Source organism: Lepus europaeus, chromosome 12, assembly GCF_033115175.1.
Source record: "Lepus europaeus isolate LE1 chromosome 12, mLepTim1.pri, whole genome shotgun sequence".
NCBI classification, from domain to species: domain Eukaryota; kingdom Metazoa; phylum Chordata; class Mammalia; order Lagomorpha; family Leporidae; genus Lepus; species Lepus europaeus.
In genome coordinates this window covers 56,163,232-56,188,222 of record NC_084838.1, presented here as the reverse complement: position 1 = coordinate 56,188,222, position 24,991 = coordinate 56,163,232, and the positions used below count along the sequence as shown (strand labels likewise).

The following is a 24,991-nucleotide window of genomic DNA, read 5'->3' as shown; positions in this document are numbered from 1 at the left end:
AAAACACCAACCAGGCCTACTTGGTCATGTGTAGGGTGACAGCCATTGTGTCCCTATACCTTCACATCTAATCCATATAAACATGCTACTTCAAGGGAATAAGGGCATCATCTCGGCTGCAACTTCTAAGGATCTTATCATGTAATAGGCAATGTTCTAAGTGCTATATATATATATTAACTGATTTATTCTTCAGACAGCCCCAATAAATACCCACTGTAAAGACACATAAGAACGCACAGAAAAATGAAGAATTGTCCCCCAAGCCACTTTGCTAGAAATAAAACCGATTCAAATCCAGATGCTGAGTCCATGATCTGACCACTACACTACCTGACAAAGAGCACCAACTACTGTATCAGTGCTAGCCAGTTGTACTCAAGACATGATCCTGTTTCAACTCCACTGTAAGCTTTTGTGATTGGTATGATTTCCAAAAACAAAACCCAGATAAGTTATAATACTTACCCCAAAATCACATGGCTATTTAGTTGTGTTGGGATTGAAGCCACATTGTGTACTTCTTCCAGCCCCTATCACCATTTAGGAGCACTATATGTCTAGATGGAGCAAGGTTAAAGAAAAAATAACCATGGAAGATTTGCAGGAGGAGGAGAAATTTTTCAGAGTGTTTAAGAATGAAAAGCATAGGCCAGATATATCTAGGGGATGCCTATCTCAAGAAGAACTTTTACCCTGAGGCTGGAATTGCCAAGATAAAGGGAGGCCTGAGCACTAGAGCTGCCACACAAACATCGAGAAGCACTGTAGTTAGGCAGTATTGCAGGGGCTTCCAAAGTGACTTTGCCACACAGGCCCTCAGAGAAAATCCAAGATTAAAAGTCTGTGTGAGAAAAATGAGACAGCAAACCATGTGATTCAAACTACCTCGACACTGCTGCTATTCTTCTCATCATACTTGGCCTGCATCCAAGATCTGTATTTCCCCATTGTGCCCATAAATTACCAGGTCTAAAGGAGCCTATGTGAACCCTTGTGAGCTTTGTGGATCTACAGGGAATTCTGCTTTACAAAGTGAACAAAAAGCAGCTTCCCAAGAGGCTTGGAAAGCTCTCAACACTAGCGGACCACAGAAGGTACACTTTTTAACAACTTTACTAAGATAAAATTAACATAACATAAAATGCAACACCTTAAGTACCAAATGTAATGACTTGTATAGATTTCTGCAACCATCCAAGTCCAGGTATACAACATTTGCAGAAATATCAGTCACCCCCATATTCCATCAATCTTTGCTCCCATTTCCATCCCATCATTTATTTTCTCTTGGTCTCTATAACTGTACTTTTTGAGCATTTCCTATAAATACAACAGAAGTAGTGCTTTGAATCTGGCTTCACTTAGCATAATATAATTGTTTTACCCATGTTGTAATATGTATCAGCAGTTCACTCTGGTTTATCATTGAGTAGTATTATGTAGATATACAACATTTTGTTCAACTATTCACCAACTGGTGGATATTTGGGTTGTCTATTTTCAGCTATTGGGAAAAATTCTGCTATAAACATTTGTGCAGAATTCTTTCTGTGAATATGTTTTCATTTAGGTTGGGCAGATACCAAGAAGTGGAATTACTAGATTTATAATAAATCTATGTTTACCTTTTTAAGAGCATGTCAAACTTTTCCAAGTAGAAAAGTGGGTTGCCATTTTATATTCCTACCAGCAAGGTATGAATGTGCTCATTTCTCTTTGTCCTCGCCAGCACATATTATTATCTGGGGTATTATTATTATTGACATTCTAGTGAGCATTTAGTGGTATCTCATTGTAGTATAATTTATATCTCCCTAATGACTAATAAGGTTGAATATCTCTGCATGAGCTTATTAATCCTTCATACGTCTTCATTAAAATGTCTACTCCAATCTTTTGCCCAGATTTAAATTCTTTACTTGAGAGGCAGAGAAAGAGTCCCCATCTGCTGGTTTACTCTCCAAATGCCCACACTGACCAGGGCTTGAGCTGGAAATTCAATCTCCACCTCCCACATGCTACATGGCAAAGACCAATTACATGAGTCACCAGCACTGCCCTCCAGGAGCAGTGAGCTGGAATCAGTAGCCAGAGCTGGGTATCAAACCCAGGTATGCTGATATGGGATGTAGGCATTGTTAACTGGTGTCTAAACACCATCAGACACCTACTCTCCCTTTTTTAAATCACATTGTCTTCATATTGAGTTAGACAAGCTCTTTGTATATTCTGAATACAAGTCCTCTATTAAATGTGGGATATGCATTTTTCCAAACAGAACACTTATTTTTACCAAATGGTGTCTTTCAAAGCACAGAAGTTGTGCATTTGAAGAAGTCTAATGTATAATTCTTTTACAAATTATGTTTTTGGTGCCATGTCTAAGAAATCTATGCCTACCTAACATAAGATATAACATATTTTCCATATTTTTCTAAAAGTTTTGTAGTTTTAGCTGTTACTTTTGGGTCTCTGATCCTTTAATTTTTTAGTAGAGTATGAGGTAAATATCTAAGTTCATTTTATTCCAGGTGGATAACCAACTGTCCCAGCACCACTTATCAGAAAGATTATCCCTAGCACACTGAAAGTGCCTCAGCACCTGTGTGAAAAATCAACTGACAACAAACATGCACTCTCAATCCAGTCCTTTATGTCTGTGCCACACTGTCTTAATTATTATAGATTTAAGCTTTTAACATCAAGAAGTTTAACTCTTATTTTTCAGGAAAAAAAATCTTACTCTGATTTAATTTCATTTATATAATTTAGAATCATCTTGACAATTGCTTTTTAAAAAATACCTGGCAGTGGCCGGCGCCATGGCTTAACAGGCTAATCCTCCGCCTTGTGGTGCCGGCACATTGGGTTCTAGTCCCAGTTGGGGTGCCAGATTCTATCCCGGTTGCCGCTCTTCCAGGTCAGCTCTCTGCTATGGCCCGGGAAGGCAGTGGAGGATGGCCCAAGTCCTTGGGCCCTGCACCCGCATGGGAGACCAGGAGAAGCACCTGGCTCCTGGCTTCGGATCAGTGAGATGCACCGTCCGCAGCGGCCATTGGAGGGTGAACCAACGGCAAAAAGGAAGACCTTTCTCTCTGTCTCTCTCTCACTACCCACTCTGCCTGTCAAAAAAAAAAAAAATACCTGGCAGAATTTTGATAGACTGCATTGAATCTATAAATCAATTTGGAAGGAATTTTATCTTAAAAATATTGCATTATCCAATTCATGAACATAGACTGTCTCACAACTTGTTCTGATTTTATTAAATCATGTCAGTACTATTTGGTAGTTTTCAGTACATAAGCCTTATACTCATTTTTTAACTTATTCCAAGTGTTTTCTTCATCTTCAGGTTATTGTGAGGAGGGAGGGGGACTGCCAGTATTAATGTATAGAAATACAGTTCTTACATATTGATCTTCCATATTGTCACATTGCTAAACTCATTTATTAGTTCTAATCATTTTTACAAATTCCTTCAGGATTATCTGCATTACATTGTCTGAGAATAAGGACTACTTCATGTCTCCCTTCCTAATCTATATGCATTTGACTGTTTTTTTGTACTGAACTGGTTACAACTCCCAATACAATGTTCAAAGAAGGGGTCAAACGTGGCATTCTAGCCTCATTCTCCATCTTAGAGGCAAAATATTCAGTCTCCCTATGAGGAGTGATGTGAAGGAGCCAGTGTTGTGGCACAGCAGGTTAAGCCACGACCTGCAATGTAAGCATCCTGCATGATCACCTGTTCGAGTCTGGGCTGCTCCACTTTTGATCCAGCTTCCTGGTAATGCACCTGGGAAAGCACAGAAAATGGACCAAGTACATGGGTCCCTGCCACCAACATGAGAGACCAGGATGCAGTTCCTGGCTTCTAGTTTAGGCCTGGTCCAGTCCTGCCCATTGTGACCATTTGGGGAGTAAACCAGCACAATAACTCCATCTTTCAAATGAGTAATTTTTTTGGGGGGGGGGGGCAGTGCTGTGGCTTAGCAGGTTAAGCCACTGACTGCAGTACTAACACTCCATATGCCCTGGCCGCTCTACTTCCCATTCAGCTCCTTGCTAATGCACCTGGGAAAGCAGCAGAGGATGGCCCAATCCTTAGGCCCCTGCACTCATGTGGGAGACCTGGATGAAGCTCCTGGCTAATGGCTTCAGATCAGCCCAACCCCGACAGTTGCAGCCATTTCAGGAATGGACCAGCAGATAGAGGATCTCTCTCTCTCTCTCTCTCTCTCTCTCTCTCTTTCTCTAACTCCGCATGTCAAATAAATCATTTTTTTAAATTAAAACAAAGATCATGACACTATCATCTTTAAAAGAAATAAAATGTCAGTTATAGAATTTTTCATTAATGCCCTGTATCAGGCTAAGTAAGTTTCTTTTATTGATAACTTGTTGAGAACTTTTATGGATAGTGGATTTTATCAATGGTTTCTATCAACCATGTGGTTTTTGTCTGTTACAGTCGTAATATGGTATATTACACAATTTGATGTCACAACTTGCATTCCTGGAATAAAACCTCCAATTATTAATTATCGATTCTGTAATTGTCTTCTGAAATGAGAGACTGCAGTTACCTAATTATATTTACAAGTACTCATTATTTCTTTTGGGTATCTTTGTTACAATCTGGTATCATTTTATTTCTGCCAGAAGAGACGACCTTTATAATTTCTTGTAAGGCAAGTCGGTCAGCTATAAATTCTCTGTGTTTCTCTGTAAATGTCTTCATTGAAGATGAAGTATATCATCACTGGACATGAAGTTCTTCGTTTATGGAGTTTTCTTCTAGTACTGAATGTCAATTCACTGCCTTCTGTCTTCCACTGATTCTAAACATAACTGTTAAGATTATTTCCCGGCCGGCACCGCAGCTCACTAGGCTATTCCTCCGCTTACGGCGACGGCACTCTGGATTCTAGTCCCGGTTGGTGCACCAGATTCTGTCCCGGTTGCTCCTATTCCAGTCCAGCTCTCTGCTGTGGCCTGGAAAGGCAGTGGAGGATGCTCAGGTATTGGACCCTGCAACCACATGGCAGACCAGGAGGAAGCACATGGCTCCTGGCTTCAGATCAGCACAGTGAGCCGACCGCAGTGGACATTTAGGAGGTGAACCAACAGAAGGAAGAACTTTCTCTTTTTTTTTTATTTAGTAAATATAAATTTCCAAAGTACAGTTTATGGATTACAATGGCTTTCCCCCGCCCCATAATTTCCCTCCAACTCACAACCCTCCCATCTCCCACTCCCTCTCCCATTCCATTTATATCAAGATTCATTTTCAATTCTCTTTATATACAGAAGATCCATTTAGTATATATTAAATAAAGATTTCATCAGTTTGCACCCACACAGAAACACAAAGTGCAAAATACTGCTTCAGTACTAGTTATAGCATCACTTCACATTGGACAACACATTAAGGACAGAGATCCCACATGAGAAGTAAGTACACAGTGACTCCTGTTGTTGACTTAACAGTTTGACACTCCTGTTTATGTCGTCAGTAATCTCCCTAGACTCTAGTCATGAGTTGCCAGGGCTATGGAAACCTTTTGAGTTCGCCGACTTTGATCTTATTCTGACAAGGTCATAGTCAAAGTGGAAGTTCTCTCCTCCCTTCAGAGAAAAGTACCTCCTTCTTTGATGGCCCGTTCTTTCCACTGGGATCTCACTAGCTGAGATGTTTCATTTAGGTACTCTTTTTTTTTTCCAGTGAGTCTTGGATTTCCATGCCTACAATACTCTCATGGGCTCTTCAGCCAGATCTGAATGCCTTAAGGGCTGATTCTGAGGCCAGAGTGCTATTTAGGACATCTGCCATTCTATGAGTCTGCTGTGTATCCCGCTTACCATGATGGATCCTTCTCTCCCTTTTTGATTCTATCAGTTAGTATTAGCAGACACTTGTCTTGTTTGTGTGATCCCTGTGACTCAGACCTATCAGTGTGATCAATTGTGAACTGAAATTGATCACTTGGACTAGTGAGATGGCATTGGTACATGCCACCTTGATGGGATTGTATTGGAATCCCCTGGCACGTTTCTAACTCCACCATTTGGGGCAAGTCCAACTGAGCATGTCCCAAATTGTACATCTCCTCCCTCTCTTATTCCCACAATTATATTTAACAGGGATCACTTTTCAGTTAAAATTTAAACACCTAAGAATAATTGTGTGTGAATTACAGAGTTCAACCAATAGTACTAGAACAAAACAAAAAAATACTAAAATGGATAAATTATACATTGTACATCAACAGCCAGGACAAGAACTGATCAAGTCACTGTTTCTCATAGTGTCCATTTCACTTCAACAGGTTTCTTCTTTGGTTAGTTGTCGCCGATCATGGAGAACATATGATATTTGTCTCTTTGGGACTGGCTTAATTCAATCAGCATAATGTGTACTAGATTCCTCCATCTTGTTGCAAATGACTGGGTTTCATTGTTTTGACTGCTGTATAGTATTCTATAGAGTACATTTGTTGATGGGCATTTGGGTTGGTTCCAGGTCTTAGCTATTGTGAATTGAACTGCAATAAACATTAAGGTGTAGACAGCTTTTTTGTTTGCCAATTTAATTTCCTTTGGGTAAATTTGAAGGAGTGGGATGGCTGGGTTGAATGGTAGGGTTATGTTCAGGTTTCTGAGGAATCTCCAGACTGACTTCCATAGTGGCTTAACCAGTTTGCATTCCCACCAACAGTGGGTTAGTGTCCCTTTTGCCCCACATTCTCGCCAGCATCTGTTGTTGGTAGATTTCTGAATGTGAGCCATTCTAACCAGGGTGAGGTGAAACCTCATTGTGGTTTTGATTTGCATTTCCCTGCTTGCTAGTGATCTTGAACATTTTTTCATGTGCTTGTTAGCCATTTGGATTTCCTCTTTTGAAAAATGTCTGTTGAGGTCCTTGACCCATCTCTTCAGTGGGTTGTTTGTTTTGATGTTGTGGATTTTCTTGATTTCTTTGTAGATTCTGGTTATCAACCCTTTATCTGTTGCGTAGTTTGCAAATATTTTTTCCCATTCTGTCAGTTGCCTCTTCACTTTCCTGACTGTTTCTTTTGAAGTACAGAAACTTCTCAATTTGATGCAATCCCAATAGTTAATTTTGGCTTTGACTGCCTGCGCTCCTGGGGTCTTTTCCAAGAAATCTTTGCTGGTACCTGTATCTTGCAGGGTTTCTCCAATGCTCTCTAATAATTTGATGGTGTCAGGTCATAGATTTAAGTCTTTAATCCATATTGAGTGAATTTTTGTGTAAGGTCAAAGGTAGGGGTCTTGCTTCATGATTCTGCACGTGGAAATCCAATTTTCCCAGCACCATTTATTGAATAGACTGTCGGATTGGTTTTAGATCCTTGATCAAATAAAAGTTGGCTTTAGATGTTTGGGTTGATTTCTGGTGTTTCTATTCTATTCCATTGGTCTATCCATCTGTTTCTGTACCAGTACCATGCTGTTTTGATTACAACTGCCCTGTAGTATGTCCTGAAATCTGGTATTGTGATGCCTCCGGCTTTGTTTTTGTTGTACAAGATTGCTTTGGCTATTCGAGGTCTCCTGTGTCTCCACATGAATTTCAGCATCATTTTTTCCAGATCTGAGAAGAATGTCTTTGGTATTTTGATTGGTATTGCATTGAATCTATAAATTGCTTTTGGGAGAATGGACATTTTGATGATATTGATTCTTCCAATCCATGAGCATGGAAGATTTCTCCATTTTTTGGTATCCTCTTCTATTTCTTTCTGTAAGGTTTTGTAGTTTTCATCGTAGAGATCTTTAACGTCCTTGGTTAAGTTTATTCCAAGGTATTTGATTGTTTTTGTAGCTATTGTGAATGGGATTGATCTTAGAAGTTCTTCCTCAGCCATGGCATTGCCTGTGTATACAAAGGCTGTTGATTTTTATGCATTGATTGATTTTATATCCTGCTATGTTGCCAAACTCTTCTATGAGTTCCAATACTCTCTTAGTAGAGTTCTTTGGATCCCCTAAATAAATAATCATATCATCTGCAAAGAGGGATAGTTTGAGTTCTTCCTTCCCAATTTGTATCCTTTAATTTCTTTTTCTTGCCTAATAGCTCTGGCTAAAACTTCCAGAACTATATTGAATAGCAGTGGCAGCTTTTCCCCATTCAATTGGATGTTGGCCATGGGTTTTTCATAAATTGCTTTGATTGTATTGAGGAATGTTCCTTCCATACCCAGTTTGCTTAGGGTTTTCATCATGAAAGGATGTTGTATTTTATCAAATGCTTTCTCTGCGTCTATTGAGAGAATCATATGGTTTTTGTTCTGCAGTCTGTTAATGTGGTGCACCACAATTATTGTTTTGCGAACATTGAACCATCCCTGCATACCAGGGATAAATCCCACTTGGTCTGGGTGGATGATCTTTCTGATTTGTTGTTGCATTCTATTGGACAGAATTTTATTGAGGATTTTTGCATCTATGTTCATCAGGGATATTGGTCTGTAATTCTCTTTCAATGCTGCATCTTTTTCCAGCTTAGGAATTAAGGTGATGCTAGCTTCATAGAAAGAATTTGGGAGGATTCCCTCTTTTTCGATTGTTCTGAATAGTTTGAGAAGAATTGGAGTTAGTTCTTCTTTAAATGTCCGGTAGAATTCAGACGTGAATCCATCTGGCCCTGGGCTTTTCTTTGTTGGGAGAGCCTGTATTACTGTTTCAATTTCTGTGTCAGTTATGGGTCTGTTTAGGTTTTCTATGTCTTCCTGGTTCAATTTAGGTAGGTTGCATGTGTCCAGGAATCTATCCATTTCCGATAGATTTCCCTGTTTGCTGGCATACAAGTCCTTGTAGTAATTTCTGATGTTTCTTTTCATTTCTGTGGTGTCTGTTGTTACGTTTCCTTTTTCATCTCTGATTTTGTTGATTTGGGTCTTTTCTTTTTTTAGTTAGTTGGGCCAATGGGGTGTCAATTTTGTTTATTTTTTCAAAAAACCAGCTCCTCGTTGGGCTGATTTTTTTGTAATGATTTTTTTGGATTCAATCCTACTGATTTCTTCTCTGATTTTAATTATTTGTCTTCTCCTACTAGATTTGGGTCTGGTTTGCTGCAGTTTTTCTAGATCCTTGAGGTGAGTTGAAAGCTCATTTATTTGGTGCCTTTCTAATTTCTTGATATAGGCACCTATTGATATAAACTTTCCTCCTAACACTGTTTTTGCTGTATCCCATAAGTTTTGGTATGTTGTGCTTTTATCCTCATTTACTTCCAGAAAATTTCTGATTTCTCTTTTGATTTCTTCTATGACCCAATGTTCATTCAGGAGCATGTTGTTCAATCTCCATGTGTTTGCATATGCTCTAGGGATTCCTGAGTTGCTAATTTCCAATTTCATTCCTTTATGGTCTAAGAAACTGCATGGTATGATTCTAATTCTTTTGAATTTCCTGAGACTTGCTTTATGGCCTAATATGTGGTCAATTCTAGAGAAGGTTCCAAGCACTGCTGAGAAGAATGTAAATGTTTTATGTGTAGGATGAAAAGTTCTGTAGATATCTGTTAGATCCATTTGGGCTATAGTGTCGTTTAAATCTACTGTCTCCTTGTTGATCTTCTGTGCTGTTGATCTGTCTATTTCTGAGAGTGGAGTATTGAAGTCCCCCAGTACTATTGTATTGGAGTCTAAGTCTCCCTTTAAGTCCCTTAACAAATCTTTTAAATAAACCGGTGCCCTGTAATTAGGTGCACATACATTGATAATCGTTATATCTTCCTGTTGAATGGATCCCTTAATCATTATATAGTGCCCCTCTTTGTCTCTCTTAACAGTTTTTGTGTTAAAGTTAATGTTGTCCGATATTAAGATGGCTACACCCGCTCTTTTTTCATTTCTGTAGGCATGGTATATCTTTTTCCAGCCTTTCACTTCAGTGTGTATGCATCTTTGTTGGAAAGATGTGTTTCTTGTAAGCAGCCAATAGATGAGTTTTGTTCCTTAACCCAATCAGCCAGTCGGCATCTTTTAACTGGACAGTTCAGGCCATTAACATTCAATGTGACTATTGAGAAGGAGTAACTTTGACTTGCCATTTCCCAAAGATATTTTCTAATATATGCTTTGAATTCCCTGTGATCTTTTAATGTGAGATTTCCTTCCTTTACCTTCTTTCATATTTATGACCGTGCTTCTATGTTTCTGTAACACATCTTTAAGCATCTTTTGCAGGGCTGGACGAGTGGCGACAAATTCTTTCAATTTCTGTTTGCTATGAAAGGTCTTTATTTCACCTTCATTCACAAATGAGAGCTTTGCAGGATATAATATTCTGGGCTGGCAGTTTTTCTCTCTTACTACCTGGGCTATATCTCGCCATTCCCTTCTAGATTGTAGGGTTTCTGATGGGAAGTCCCTGTGAGTTTAATTGGAGATCCTCAGAGTATTCTGATGTTTCTCTCTTGCACATTTTAGAATCTTTTCTTTATGTTTCACTGTGGTGAATTTGATTATTACATGTCATGGTGAGGATCTCTTTTGCTCATGTTTACTAGGGGTTCTATGAGCTTCCTGTACTAGGATGTCTCTGTCCTTCTCCAAACCCAGGAAGTTCTCTGCAAGTATCTCACTAAAAAGGCCTTCTAATCCTCTCTCTCACTCTCCATGCCTTCAGGAACTCCTAGAATCCAAATGTTGGGCTTTTTAATAGTATCCTGTAGATTCCCAACAATATTTTTTAGATTTCTAATTTCTCCTCTTTTCTTTGGTTTGACTGTATACTTTCCTGTGCTCTGTCTTCTAAGTCCAATATTCTCTCTTCCATTTCACTGACTCTGCTTTTAAGGCTCTCTAATGTGTCTGTCATTTGATCTATTGAGTTCTTCATTTCATTTTGATTTCTCTTCACTATCACACTTTCTGTTCTACTAGTTTCTGTGTTTCATTTTGATTCCTCCTTAAGATTTCATTTTCTCAAAGGAGATTTTCTATCCTGTCCAGTAAGGAATTCCGTACCTCAAGCATTTGTTTTTGAAAACTTCTAAATGTTCTTATCATAAATTTTTTGAAATCCGTATCTTGCATTTCTTCCATCTCATCATTTTCATAATCTTGGCTTGGGGTATCTTCTTCATTTGGGGGTGTCATAATGTCTTCCTTGTTCTTGTTTCCTCAGTTTTTGCATTTGTTGCTTGGCATTGTGGAGATATCTTTGGATTCTTCTTCCCTTGCTGTGGTGTTTTTTCTTGTTATACTATGACTGTATTAAGTGGACTGCCTGCTTTTGATGGAGCCTTAGAGGCTTGAGATGGGTGTGGCCTGAGAGTTCCGTTTGGTTCCCTAGGGTTAAGGGTGTGCCAAAGGTGACACTCCCAGGTTAGGTGTGGTAAATCTCTTTTTTTGATTCAAAAAGGAAGTAATTCCACACAGCTGAACAGAATTGGAGATAGTTAGCAGGAGCCAGAGATTGGAAGCTCTTTCCCAGGGACCACACAGGGAATCTGTGCCGCCCTCAGTGTGGGCTCAAATTCTCCTGCAGTCTCCCACTGGGTTGCCAAGGTTACCGAATTGTAGTGTCTCTGGAGAGTACTCACATGAATTTCATGAGTTCTCTCCCCCACTGTCTTTTTTCACAGTCTCAGTTCATTAGCACCACACATTCACTAGGTCCTAATCTCCTGTTATTTCACCCCTCCCAGAGTCAGGTTTTTCTGCTAGGCTGAGGGCTGGTGCAGACCTGAGGTCACCCTGCTTATGATGTATGCCCAAAATGGCGCCTGCCCTTTGTCTTGCTTGCCTTTGAGAGGTGAGTGGAGAGAGAAATTCGTGTCAGTATCAGTCACTTTTTTTTTTGCCTCTCACTTCTAGTTAGCCTGGTGAACTTTTCCCCACGGGGTTTCAAGCCTCGTTCCCTCTAGTCTCCTCTTTCTGCTTGCCCGCCGGTGTCTCAGGCTATTTGAGGTTCAGCTCACCTCACGTTCCAACGCTGGTGTGCTGATTCTGTCGCTGGTGTCCCAAACTGTGGGCTCCCACGCTCTCCACACAGGTCCACTGTGAATCACTAGTTCTGGAAGAGTTTCCTCTGCTGTTTCTTCCCCTACTCTTCCTTGAACCTGCAGTATCTCCACATTTATTAAACTGTCTCTTCCCGGACTATAAGTGTGCTCCCTTCCTATTCCGCCATCTTGCTGCTCTCCCGGAAGACCTTTCTCTCTCTCTCTCTCACTGTCTAACTCTGCCTAAGGAAAAAAAAAAAGATTATTTCCCTATATGTGAACTGTCCTTTGTCTCTTCCAAAATCTTCAACAATTTGAGTATGATGTGAATAGTTGTGGATACATGTGTTTATTCTACTCAGACAGTGCCCTTTGGAGGTGTAAATATTTTCCTGAAATTTTAGGTGTCTCAGCAATTAATCTTTGTAATTTTTTACTCTTTTCTTCTCATTTTGCAACTCCCATTAGGAGTATGTTGGTATGTTTGATGTTATTCCATAAGTCTTTGAGTTTGTTCATTTTTCTTGACTTTTTTGTATTTTTCAGATTGGATAATCTCTATTGTTCTATTTTCACTGATTTTTGTGCAAGCTCAAATCTGCTGTTAAACCTCTCTAATAAATCTGTAATTTTATTTAATGCCTTTTTAATCAAGTTTTCATTTAATTCTTTAGGATTTCCCTTTATTGGTACTTTCTATTTGATGAGCAATCATTGCTATACTTCCTTTTTTAATATTTATGTTTAATTTATTTACTTATTTATTTGAAAAAGAGAGGGAAAGACAGATCTCCATCTGCTACTTCACTCCTCAAATGGTCCAAATATCCAGGGCTGTGCCAGGCTGAAGCCAGTAACCATGAACTTCTTCCAGGTCTCCCATACAAGGGGCCCAAGCATTTGGGCCACCTTCCTCTGCTTTCCCAGACATATTAGCAGGGAGCTGGATTTAAAGTTGAGCAGCCAGGACATATGGGATGCTAACGTTGCAGGCAACAGCCCAATCTACTATGCCACAATGCCAGCCTCTCCTTTATTTATTTAAACATTGAATATAATTATGGAAATGTCTTTGAAATATTTGTCTGCTAGGTCCAAAAACTGATCTCCCTCAGACTGCTTTTGTCTTATTTGTGAATCAAACTTCATTATTTCAAGTTTCATAATTTTCTGTTAAAAAAAAAAACACTTTAGGTAGCATACAACAGCATGAGAGCTGATTTTTTGGCTGTTTTTGAATTCCATAGAGTATTACCCTCCCTACAGTAGTAGCCGAGTGATATTTTTGTTCATGTTTTTCTTTTTAATTACTTTTATTTCTAAGTCTGGCTTCCTAAAGTTTACTCTCTGTCAGCCTACATTAGTGGTAAGCCAATGATTGATCAGAGGTAACACTGAGGGGCTAGCGCTGTGGTGTAGCAGGTAAAGCCAGCTGCCTGCAGCATCAACTTCCCATATGGGTGCCGGTTCAAATCTCGGCCACTCCACTTCCAATCAAGCTCCCTGCTAATGTACCTGGGAAGACAGAAGATAGCTCAAGTGCTTGGGCCCCTTGCATGCACATGGGAGACCCGAAAAAGGTCTTGGCTCTTGGCTTCAGCCTGATCTAGCCCCGACTATTGCAGCCATCTGGGGAGTGAAACAGCAGATGGAGTCTCTCCCTCCCTCTTCCTCTCCCTATAGACATATACACATATATACATATATATACACATATACATATATATACACATATATATATACAAACTCTTTCAAATAAAATAAGCAAATTTTAAAAAAAAGAAGTCACACTTAAGCCAATATGACTTTCATCCTTTGCCAATGGGTCAACACACAGGTTAGAGAATATAGTCAAAGATTAGGCAATTCCCAAGCCTCAAGTGGCTTTTATTTTGTGTGTGGATTTTTCACGTCTCCTCTCTACACAGGCACTACATCTCATGTTTAGCCAAGTTGATGATGAGCAGACAGGCCCTTCCCTGATCGGTCTTGAGCATACACAGCCTTGCCCGTGCACACAGTCTTCTGGACCACCAGGAGTATGGATGACCTTATCAAAGCCTACAGTGTCTGGATTATGTTGAGTCTCCCTTTTAAATTTCCAGCTATTGAACTTGTCTGTTTGCCACAACTAGTCTAGTACTGCGACCTCAGTCTGCTTGCCGAAGTTGTCGTCCCTGATTTCTCTCCATTGAGATCACTGTTGCCCTTATCAAAGCCCCAGGTCTGAACTGCATTCCAAATCCAGTCAGATCACACAGGCAGCAGAACGTCTCATTTACGTGGCCAAGACTGCCCAGGCAGAACAACCACACAGATGGATCTGGAGAGAAGGGGGGTGGGGCGATAGTGGAAGCAGCCACAGGATAAAACACCAGATTCTCGCTGTTCATAACAAAGGTTCAGTAGTTTTTCCTTGACCAAATGGTTCTCAATTTGTTGCATGCCTTTGGTTGATTTCCAGAGTCTTGAAATGGTTTAATTGTTACCATTCTGTCCAGTTTTATCATTGCTTTTTGGGAAGAGAATTTGCCAAGCTTCTTACTCCATTATTCCAGAAGTCCTGACATCTCCACCACCCCCAGGCACTCTAAGTTTATCTTAGGCCAATAATACTACCAACTATTTGTTCAAAATTGGCTTCATTTTAATTGAAAATCTAATCTTTCTCCAAGAGCTATTAATGGCTCTATCAGCATCTTGAAAGCATTAGGGGGCCTTAGAAGGAACCATCTTGCTGAATATAAACCACATGTTTCCCCCCAGACTTCAGGCCTCACTGCAGTGGGGGCATCTACCTGTCCATGCCTACACACTGCCGGAAGGGACTTGAGGAGGGGGACAGAGCTTTTCTGGCCTCCTCTGTGATGGATGAAGTGTTAAGAAAACAGATTCCTAAGCTCAAAGTTGCCTCATGTTATTTCTGATACCCAACAATACAGTTAAAACCACACTATTATCCAGTCTCCTGACTTCCTCCACCCAGCATTTATTACCAAAAAACCTCCCCAATACCCTGAAAAACCTCAAAATTCCACATGACAAACTATTCACATGCCAGGAAAGCCCTTCAGGGCCAGAGTGTCATGTGTGTAATTGGCAAGAACCTCTTTAAAAGAGATTCCATTCAATAATGTGTCTTGGAAAAAAAAAACTCAGCTAAACCTAAAGCTGAGCATCAAGTAATTACACTCTCAATCTTTCCAATTGCACAGTGTTTTGAAAATGTCACAAATTACAACCAAATGCTGCTGAAGCATATTTTATTGGTGGTTTTCTGGATCCCAGTAAAGGTGTTGACCATAAGTATAGAAAAGGAGAAGTTTGATTTTTTTTCTCATAGGACTAATGTAAGCACAGCATTTAGACAAATATAGAGGACACCCACTGCAATATGTATATTTAATGACCTTGGTCATTAGTTTCTCTTTTCTCCTTTTGGAAAGAGAATCACTGTACAATGTGGCTCAGTGGGTTAGGCCACCAGCTGCAAAACTGGCATGCCATCTGGGTGCCAGTTCGAGTACCAGCTGTTCCACTTCTGATCCAGCTCCCCTCCAAAGTGCCTGAGGAATCAGCTGAAGATAGCCAAAATCCTTGGGCCCCTGCACTCACATGGGATACCTAGAAGAAGCTCCTGGCTTCAGTCTGGCCCACCTCTGGCCAATGTGGCCATCTGGGGAGTGAACCAGAGGATGGAAGACCTCTTTCTCTGTCTCCTTCTCTAACTCTGCCTTTCAAAAAAAAATAAAATAAAAATTGTTAATATTGATTCTTTGATTTTTTTTTCTATTTTTTATTTTCATCTACTTGAAAGACTGAGTGAGGGAAGAAGAAAGAGTTTTCTTTATTCTGTTCCTTTTTTTAATTTGAAAGGCAGAGTTACAGAGAAGGGGAGACAGGGAGATCATCCATCCAGTGGTTCACTTCCCAAATGGCTGCAACAGCCAGAGCTGGAACAGGCCAAAGCCAGAAGTCTGGAGCTTCTTCCACATCTCCCACATGGCTACAGGGGCCCCCAAGTATTTGGGCCACCTTCTGCCGCTTTCCCAGGAACCGTATCAGGGAGCTGGGTCAGAAATAGAGCAGCTGGGACTTGAACTGGTGTCCATATGGGATGCCAGCACTGTAGGCCATGGCTTTAACCTACTGAACCACAGCACCAGCCCCATAAAATAAAGTCATTAAAAAAATATGAGGGGCTGGCACTATGGTGTAGCAGTTAGCGTCACTGCCTCCAGTGCTGGCATTCCATATGGGCACCAGTTCAAGTCCCAGCTGCTCCACTTCCAATCCTGCTCTCTGCTATGGCCTGGGAAAGCAGAAGATGGCCCAAGTCCTTGGGCCCCTGCACCCACATAGGAGACCAGGAGAAAGCTCCTGGCTCCTGGCTTCAGATCAGCGCAGCTCCAGCCATTGCAGCCAATCAGAGAGTGAACCAGCAGATGGAAGACCTATCTCCTCTCTCTCTAACTCTTTCAAATAAATAAATAAATCTGAAAAAAAAATGCTGGCATTCCATGCAGCAGCTTAACCCGCTGTGCCAAAATGTCAGCCCCTAAAAATGAGTTAAAAGAAAAATGAAAGAGAATCAGTGTATAGCCATAAAACATGAAGTGACCCCTCACAAGAGATGAATAAGTTTCTAAGAGTGGTGCTCAAGAGAGAAGACTAGGATGTGGCTCCTCTCACATGTACAAGGCTTTCAAGACTAACTCAAGAGTAGGGCAAATGTCAGAGACCTACCCCAATCCTCACTCTTGGTCCTGGCCAAGACCCATAGAGTAACTGGCTGGATATTTGTGTGTATCTATTGTCAAATTCTGTCACCTGGAACACTTGTAAAATGTTGTTCAGAACCATTACTTCATTTATTCCTTCACTTGACATGGCTTTCATGTGCCGTTCCCTGTACTAAATTTTGAATACGTATGTTGAACCTTTAGGGCACAATTTTGGAAGCCATCATTTCATAGAGGTTAAAGAGTGTGTGGTTTCCACAAGTATAGGCAATTAAATTGGCTTGGGGCTGGGGAATGGAAGATCCTTGACCCTTGAGGCTGACAGTCTGACCAATGAGATAAATGTTAAGCAAAACAAATTATTCAATGATGATGACAGGGGATAGTCCTTCCAGGATCTTCCCTCAAGCTCAATAAGGTGCTCTAACGGTGCTCTAAGCACCTGAACTGGCTTGAGGAAAGATCCTGGAAGGCCTCTGCCGATGTGATGTTTTGGCTGCTAGCTAAAGGACAAGTGACACACAGAAAGCAGGAGAGATCTATGCAGAAGGAATCCCAATGCTAAAAATCCTAAAGCAGAAAAGATATGGAGGAAGGGAACTGAATGGAGGCCCTAAGGCTGGAGCAGAGGAGCTCGGGATGGAGAATCCAGAACCTACAAGGCTTTAGAAGTTAGTAAGAATTGGGATTTGATCCTAAACACTACAATGCTTAGTTGAGGAGTTTTAAGCACAGAAGATTAGTTGATAAAATTGTAGATATGCTCAAGTGTATGTCAAGGAGTACACTTCAAGAAAGCAAGACTAGGACTTGGCCAGTGGGAAACAACAAAAGTATGGAAGGTAGAGGGAATTTAGGGTGTTAGTGACAGATGAGCTGCAATGATCTAACATGGAATAGGCTACATGGAAAGAATAGGCACAGGAGGGAAGGTTGGGGTACCAACAGATTAGGGGACCCAACAAGGCCAAGAACTGCTGTGATGGAAGCAGATCAGAGACTAAGTCAGAGGGACCGGATGTTGGGGTACACAAAGTCTTCAGAGGTGGGATAATTTCAGGGTAGAATGTCCAGAGGGTTGTCTTCCAGAAGGTGGCTATGGACGACTAGGAGAGGAGCACACTAAGGGTAAGAAAGTAAAAGGCCACAGTGGAGACTGCCGTAGAGGTCTATGCTAGTAACAGCCCTGAATCTCCAATATGTGCAGGGCCCACCAGAATGGTAGGCTCAGAAGTCCTCCAAGCAAAAATTCCTACATGTCTCCAGCCTTCCCCACCTCTACTGCCACCCTACCTCATTAGTAAATGCTTGACTTAACTAAATAAACATAACCCTTATGATAGAGGTCTACCAAGATCATTCAGAGGTACACAGATGTTGCACATAATTTAACTGTTGAAACTTGTCTTCCTAGAACAACAGTGTGCATCATAAATGGAGGCATTACAGATGACAATCTTGGCCTCCATTCTCTGATCTCCATCTTCGGGCCAGGCTCTCAGGGGTATCTGCTGTTACACTGGTGGCCCAACCATAGGATTCCACTGCCCTTCTCTCCCACTGGACCAGAGGGTCTAGGACAGTTCACAGTTCCTAGGCACATGCCTGGTATGCAATAGATAATCAATGAAGAATAATTATGCAATTTTTTAAAATTTTCAAGAACAGATTTTGAATGTTTCATGACAAAGCAATGACAAATATTTGAGGAGGTAAATGTGGGCCATGATTTGAACAAAATATAACATACACATGTATGAAAATATCACATTATAACACATAAATAAGTATCATGATGTCAAAAATAAAACTATCAATTCACTTAAAATATGTTACAAAACTGGCAAAATTATTTTGAGGTATTAAAAATCAGCATTATGGTTACATTCCAGTTGAGAAAGGTGGCTGAAAGGGAGTAGTGATGCTATATTTCTTGATCTGGGTGCTATTTGTAAGGGTGTATTCAGCCAAAATTCATTGGCCTGTACCACTATGATTTGCATACATTCCTGTATAGTACATTTCAGTATTGTTCTAAGTGAATGCATGAGTCAATCACTGAATCAGTAGAATCCAGCTCACCTAAAACTTGAAGTACTTCCCCAATGCATATGATTCAAACAGTGAACTTAGGCAGGGGTCAGAAAATATTTTCTGTAAAAGGCTAGATACTAAGTACCTATAGCCTTACAGACCATAGGGTCTTTGTCAAACTACGCAGTTTTGCCAGCGATAACATGCACTGTATTCCAATAAATGTACTTGTAAACACTGAACTTTGAATTCCATGTAATTTTCACATGTCTTAAAGTAATATATATTTTTGGGCAAACATTTGAAAATTTTAAAACCATTCTTAGCTCTCGACCCATATAAAAGCAATCTGTTGGCTGGATTTGGCTTTCATGAAGAAGTTTGCTGACCCCTGCACCAAGAGAATATACAAAACATACTTCCTAATCAGTCTACAATTCAGCCTATCCTTTCCCCCAACCCACTTCTCAAGCACTCTCCCACCTTTGTAAGTAGGCAGACACTCCATCTTGTCACCACACGGGTATTTACTATCCCGAGGTTTAATGGGGTCCACTCGACAGACAGGATAGGGATTGTAATCTTGTTTGTATGTTGTGAGCAAATCCATATTCTCTTCACTGGGGATGAACTGGTCAGGTTGGTGGACCTTCACTGGTACCACTTTGTGAGGCCCAAAGTCTCTTCTGGAAGGAAAACAAATACATATTGTTGGAGTCCTTGGCTTGGAATGAGGCTTGCGTTTTCCATCCAACCCAATCCTAAAACATTTGCTGAGAAGTCAACATCTTCTCTGCCCCCACTAACTGCTTTTCCTCATTTATCTCCCACTTTCTAAAATGGTATCACCATTCCCTTCTCACCAAATCAGACTCTTGGATGTCATCCTGGAAACCCCTCTCTCACAGTCCAGAGTCTGTCATTCATTCACCAGGTGTGGCCTCCTCCACCTCATGAGTTGTTCTGTCTCCTTTAGTTTAGGCCCTAGATCATGTGACAGCCTACTGTACAAGTTCCCTGCTTTCTCTCCCACCACTTCTACTTCAACCACCATAGTACGGCCAAACTGTCTAAATGAAAATTGGATCATTTTGTCCACCAGCTTACAAATATCCCAGATAACACTCCATCTCCTAGAATGATTTATAAACTCTCCTGGACCTGGCCCCTACCTTACTGCCCACCCTCATCTCCTACCACCCTAACCCCTCCCACCCACATTGTACTCCAATCACAAGGCACTACTTTCTTTAATGATTTATTTATTTGAAAGAGTCACAGAGAGGGAGGGACAGAGAGAGAGAAAACCTTCCATCCACTGGTTCACTCCCCCAGGTGGCCTCAACAGCCAGGGTTGGGCCAGGCTAAATCTACAGGTCATGTGAGTGGCAGGGATCCAAACACTTGAGCCATCTTCTGCTGCTTTTCCCAGGGCATTAGCAGTGAGATAGATCAGAAGTGGAGCAGCTGAGACATGAACCATCACCCCTATGGGATGCTGGCATTGCAGGCAGTGGCATTGTCTGCTATACCACAATGGAGGCTCCAAGGTACTACTCTCTAAAAGGGCCCCTCTTTCCTTCCTTCCACCTTCCTTTTCACTATGAAGCTAACTTCTGTTTTTCAGGTACTACTACGTCTTTCTCTGTGTTCCCCACAGTTTCTCCTACTAATGCTTAGCTCCTTCCTCTACTTAACCTACCAAAACTCAGAAGGGAAAAAGTTAACAACAAATGGAGATCCTGAGTATTTGATTCCAATGTGTCCCATTATCTCAGGGAGTCTGAAAACAATAGAAAAAAAATTGCAATGGGGCAGGCATTATGACACAGCAAATTGAGCTTCTGCTGGGGACACCTGTATCCCATATTAAGTGGCTGGTTCAAATCCTAGCTGCTCCACACTTCTGATTGAGCTCCCCACTAGTGTACCTGAGAGGCAGCAAATTATGGCCCAGGTGCTTGGGTTCTGGCCATGTGCAAGGCCCAAAGGAGTTCCTGGTTCCTGGCTTCAGCTATTGCAATCATATAGACAGTAAACTAGCAGACAGAAGATCACTCTGTCACTCTGCCTTTCAAATAAATACTTCCTTATAAAGCATGATGGTCTTCACTAAACAGGAAGCAGTGGCTTCTCAAAGCATCCCACAATTACAAAAGGCTCAGATATTTCAAAGACCAGCACCAGGAACCACCCTGGCAATACCAGGGTTTAGCCAGGGCTTGCACTGTCCATTAGGGTAGTCTCCGCTTCCTAATCCTCAATGCTAACATTCCCCTCCTCCCCAAGGGCTTTGGCTTTACACACAGACTGTTTTTGCCTGGGACCAGTATATCCAAGCTGGCAAGGGGAAGGTAGATTTTCCCTGATGGTGCTTGCCAGAACAGCCCACCAAGGGAAAGGAAAGGTTTCCGGACAGGAAAACATTAGGCCCAAACACCAATAAAACCTACTTCCTGGCCAAAATCTGGAGCAGCATTACTGAGCTATGCTTGACTAGCAAAGGTAACACGCTCCACTGTAATCTGTCTTGCATGAATTATATACATGGTTGTCAATAAACCCAAAGCAGGTCTTGAAAATGCATGATGGGATGAGAGGAGGGAGCTAGGAAATAGAAGAATAAGTCTCCCAAGGGCTCTAAGAAGGAAATGGGAGATGCTTCAGTTGAACTCCCATAACACCCTCTGGGTAGATTTTCAAACACATCTTAGTGGCAGGGACACAGCCTTCAGCCTGGACTCCCTTTCTAGAGGCTCCACTGTTGGCCTGAGGCATCTAGAAGTTGAATGTGCATATAGGAGGTTAGGAAGCAGACAGGCTGAACCAGATGCCAAGCTTCCACTCCACACTTCTACGCTTCTTATTGAGCAAGTACCCTATCTCTGTGCAGGACTCAATCAATTCCAACAGGGAACTGAGGGAGAGTAAAGTGTTAGGCTGCTGAGACAAAGGGAAATGCCCAGAAAACCAGGCAAGTGGAAAGTCAACTTCCCATCTGAAGGTTTCCGTTCTGGAAGAAGTGCTCCAGGGGAAGAAGAACTCACCTCACTCCCAGAAGAGAGTAAGGTTTTTCAAGGCAACCTGAAACCACACACCCCTAAACCCTCATAAACCCACATTCAGTGATACCTACCAAAGCTTGCTTCTCTTCCAAGGAATATCAGAAAACACCAATGGGCAAGCAGCGACCTGGGTGCATGAGCTGCCACATGGAGCCCTCCCAACCTCAGATCCCCTTGGGCACACCTCCCAGACCGGCCACATTCCAGGATTCTACACACGGAGGCCATGTCATCTCTTCTGCAGTTCTACCTACTGAGGGAGCCAACCTCCACTCAGAGAGGCTGTGAGAATCTTCAAGGGCTTCCAGGCTCTCCAATGGCAAAGGCAGCCGAGTGCCCCTACCTCCTGCTGCTCTTATGGGCAAAGAGCAGATAAATGTTCCCAACCAAACTCACCAGATCATGAATCATCCTGAAAGTGGTTTTTCAAAGACAAAAGCAGATGCCGAAAAATCCTTGCTCCTCATATTTAGGAAATTGAATTTTTGCTGAATATCCTTCTGTATAAAATTCAAGTTCATTTGGAAATGTGCATCCATGTTTGAATTTACTGATAGCTATAACTAAAGCAAACTCTTATAGGAAAAAAATTATCTACTTCTAAGAGGGAAATATTTAAATCTGAAGTTTGATTCATTTATACCATGCCCAAAAACAGTTATTCCGGCCAAAGAGTAAATTTAATCAGGATTTATGTGCTTCCTTCTTATGTTTTTATGTAGAGAACATTCACTGAAACCTATCATTAACCACAACATAACTACATGTCCCCAATCACACATTATCTTACAACCTTAAAGTTCACATACAAGCAACGTATTTTATTCTTCCTAGAAGTTACTCAAATTTAGTAGTTTTCAGTTTTGTTTTGTTTTGTTTTAAAGAACATGGGATGTCCCCCTCTCTTCCTATAGTACATTTTCTAGTCCCTGTGCCCACTGTGACTATGAACCAAGAAAAGAAAATTGATTAAAGATCTAAGTTGCTCTTAGCAAAGTGGCTATAAAAGTTATATAGTATGGAAGGCCAAGAGTTAAACTCAGAGTTAAGTAAAGGTTAAAGTGGCCCTGCTGAGGAAGTCATAACAACCTGACTTCAAATCATTTGGCAAAGCTTAAAGAAAGGTGTTTGACAGGGATATGACAAAAGGAAAGAGGAAATAACACAACAGCTAATTAGGGTCATGAGTCAGGAAGTGCGAAATAAAGATTTTCATCCTGACAAAGAGGCCATATAGCACTTTAACAAATAAAAAACCTTTGTTTTTAATGTTTATGTAAACTTCAGAATGTGTCATAATGCCCAAGTAATTAATCATATTAAAATGGAATCTATTTTAAGAGGAATCCCTCTTCTTGCCCAAAGAAAATCCCTTTACCTCTACCTTGGATCCCTTACTTCCTTGTTTCCTGGGAACCTCATCTATGTACCATCTCCTAGCCTGTGGTTTTACTTCTTTCTCCCTACTGTCTCCTTTCAGTCAATATTTAAACCTAATTCAGTTTCTCCCATTTTTAAAGGCAAAAAATAAAATATATTACAACCCTCACTGGACTCCGTTCGTCTCCAGTTTTCTCCTTCCCTCCCCCTTTCCTCTTCCGAAAAATGTTGTCCATGAGTGGTCTGCCTGCCTTCCTCAACTCTCACTCATGGCCTACCCAGGAAACATACTCACTTCTTGCTCTAGCCAAGGTCTCCAAGCACCATATTGCTTCCAAATATAATCACTGTTTTTCACTCTTATCCTATTGTGCCCTCCTCATGACATCCATCCTTTCATTTACTGTTTTTAATGCTCTTACTTGATTTCTGATACACTACTCATAATTTTTCTTGTTTCTCAACCTACTCTATGCAGTGTTGCTCTTGGATGTCAGTTCATTTATTTCATTATTTCCACATGTGACACGTGATTCCAAAACTTCCCAGGGTCAAAAGACATCCTCTCAAGATCATCCTGCCATCCCAGGCAGGCCGGGAAGCCTCACCCCAGAGACTTGAGACAGATCCCCCAGCTCAATCACAAGGTTTGATTCTTCAGCCCTTAAGGCATTTGGATCCGGCTGAAAAGCCCATGAAAGTATTTCAGGCATGGAAAGCCAAGACATTCTGGAAAAAAAAAATGACCTAAATGAAAGATCTCTGCGAGTGAGATGCCAGTGGAAAGAACAGACCATCAAAGAAGGAGGTGCCTTTCTCTGAAGGGAGGAGAGAACTTCCACTTTGACTATGACCTTGTCAGAATAAGATTGAAGTCGGTGAACTCAAAAGGCTTCCATAGCCTTGGCAACTCATGACAAAGAGCCTAGGGTGATTACTAACGCCATAAACAAGAGTGTCAATTTGTTAAGTCAACAACAGGAGTCACTGTGCACTTACTCCTCATGTAGGATCTCTGTCCTTAATGTGCTGTACATTGTGATTTAATGCTATAACTAGTACTCAAACATTTTTCACTTTGTTTCTGTGTGGGTACAAACTGATGAAATCTTTACTTAATATATACTAAATGGATCTTCTGTATATAAAGATAATTGAAAATGAATCTTGATGTGAATGGAAGGGGAGAGGGAGCAGGAAAGGGGAGGGTTGTGGGTGGGAGGGAAGTTATGGGGGGGGGGGAAGCCATTGTAATCCATAAGGTGTACTTTGGAAATTTATATTCATTAAATAAAAGTTAAAAAAAAAAAAAGAAACAAAGTTTGATTCTTGCCCCTGTTCCTTTTTTTTTTTTTTTTTTTTTTTTTTTTTTTTTTGGACAGGCAGAGTGGACAGTGAGAGAAAGAGAGAGACAGAGAGAAAGGTCTTCCTTTTGCCATTGGTTCACCCTCCAATGGCCGCCGTGGCTGGTGCGCTGCGGACGGCATACCACGCTAATTTGAAGGCAGGAGCCAGGTGCTTCTCCTGGTCTCCCATGGAGTGCAGGGCCCAAGCACTTGGGCCGTCCTCCACTGCACTCCCTGGCCACAACAGAGAGCTGGCCTGGAAGAGGGGCAACCGGGACAGAATCCGGCGCCCCGACCGGGACTAGAACCCGGTGTGCTGGTGCTGCAAGGCAGAGGATTAGCCTGTTGAGGCACGGCACCAGCCACGCCACCCCTGTTCCTGATGGGGCGCACTGAGCCCTCCTCATCTTTATTGTCCTGAATTGGCTTCCTGTT

At 41.3% G+C, this 24,991-nt stretch overlaps 1 protein-coding gene across 1 annotated transcript in view; it reads right to left on the bottom strand.

Moving 5' to 3' along the window:
* Nucleotides 1-24,991, bottom strand: part of SAXO1 (stabilizer of axonemal microtubules 1) — a 159,970-nt gene that overhangs the window by 1,679 nt on the left and 133,300 nt on the right. The window contains exon 3 of the mRNA XM_062207038.1: nt 19,249-19,451. Within this exon, the coding sequence (XP_062063022.1) occupies nt 19,249-19,451 (203 nt within the window). The remainder of the gene's footprint in view (nt 1-19,248; nt 19,452-24,991) is intronic.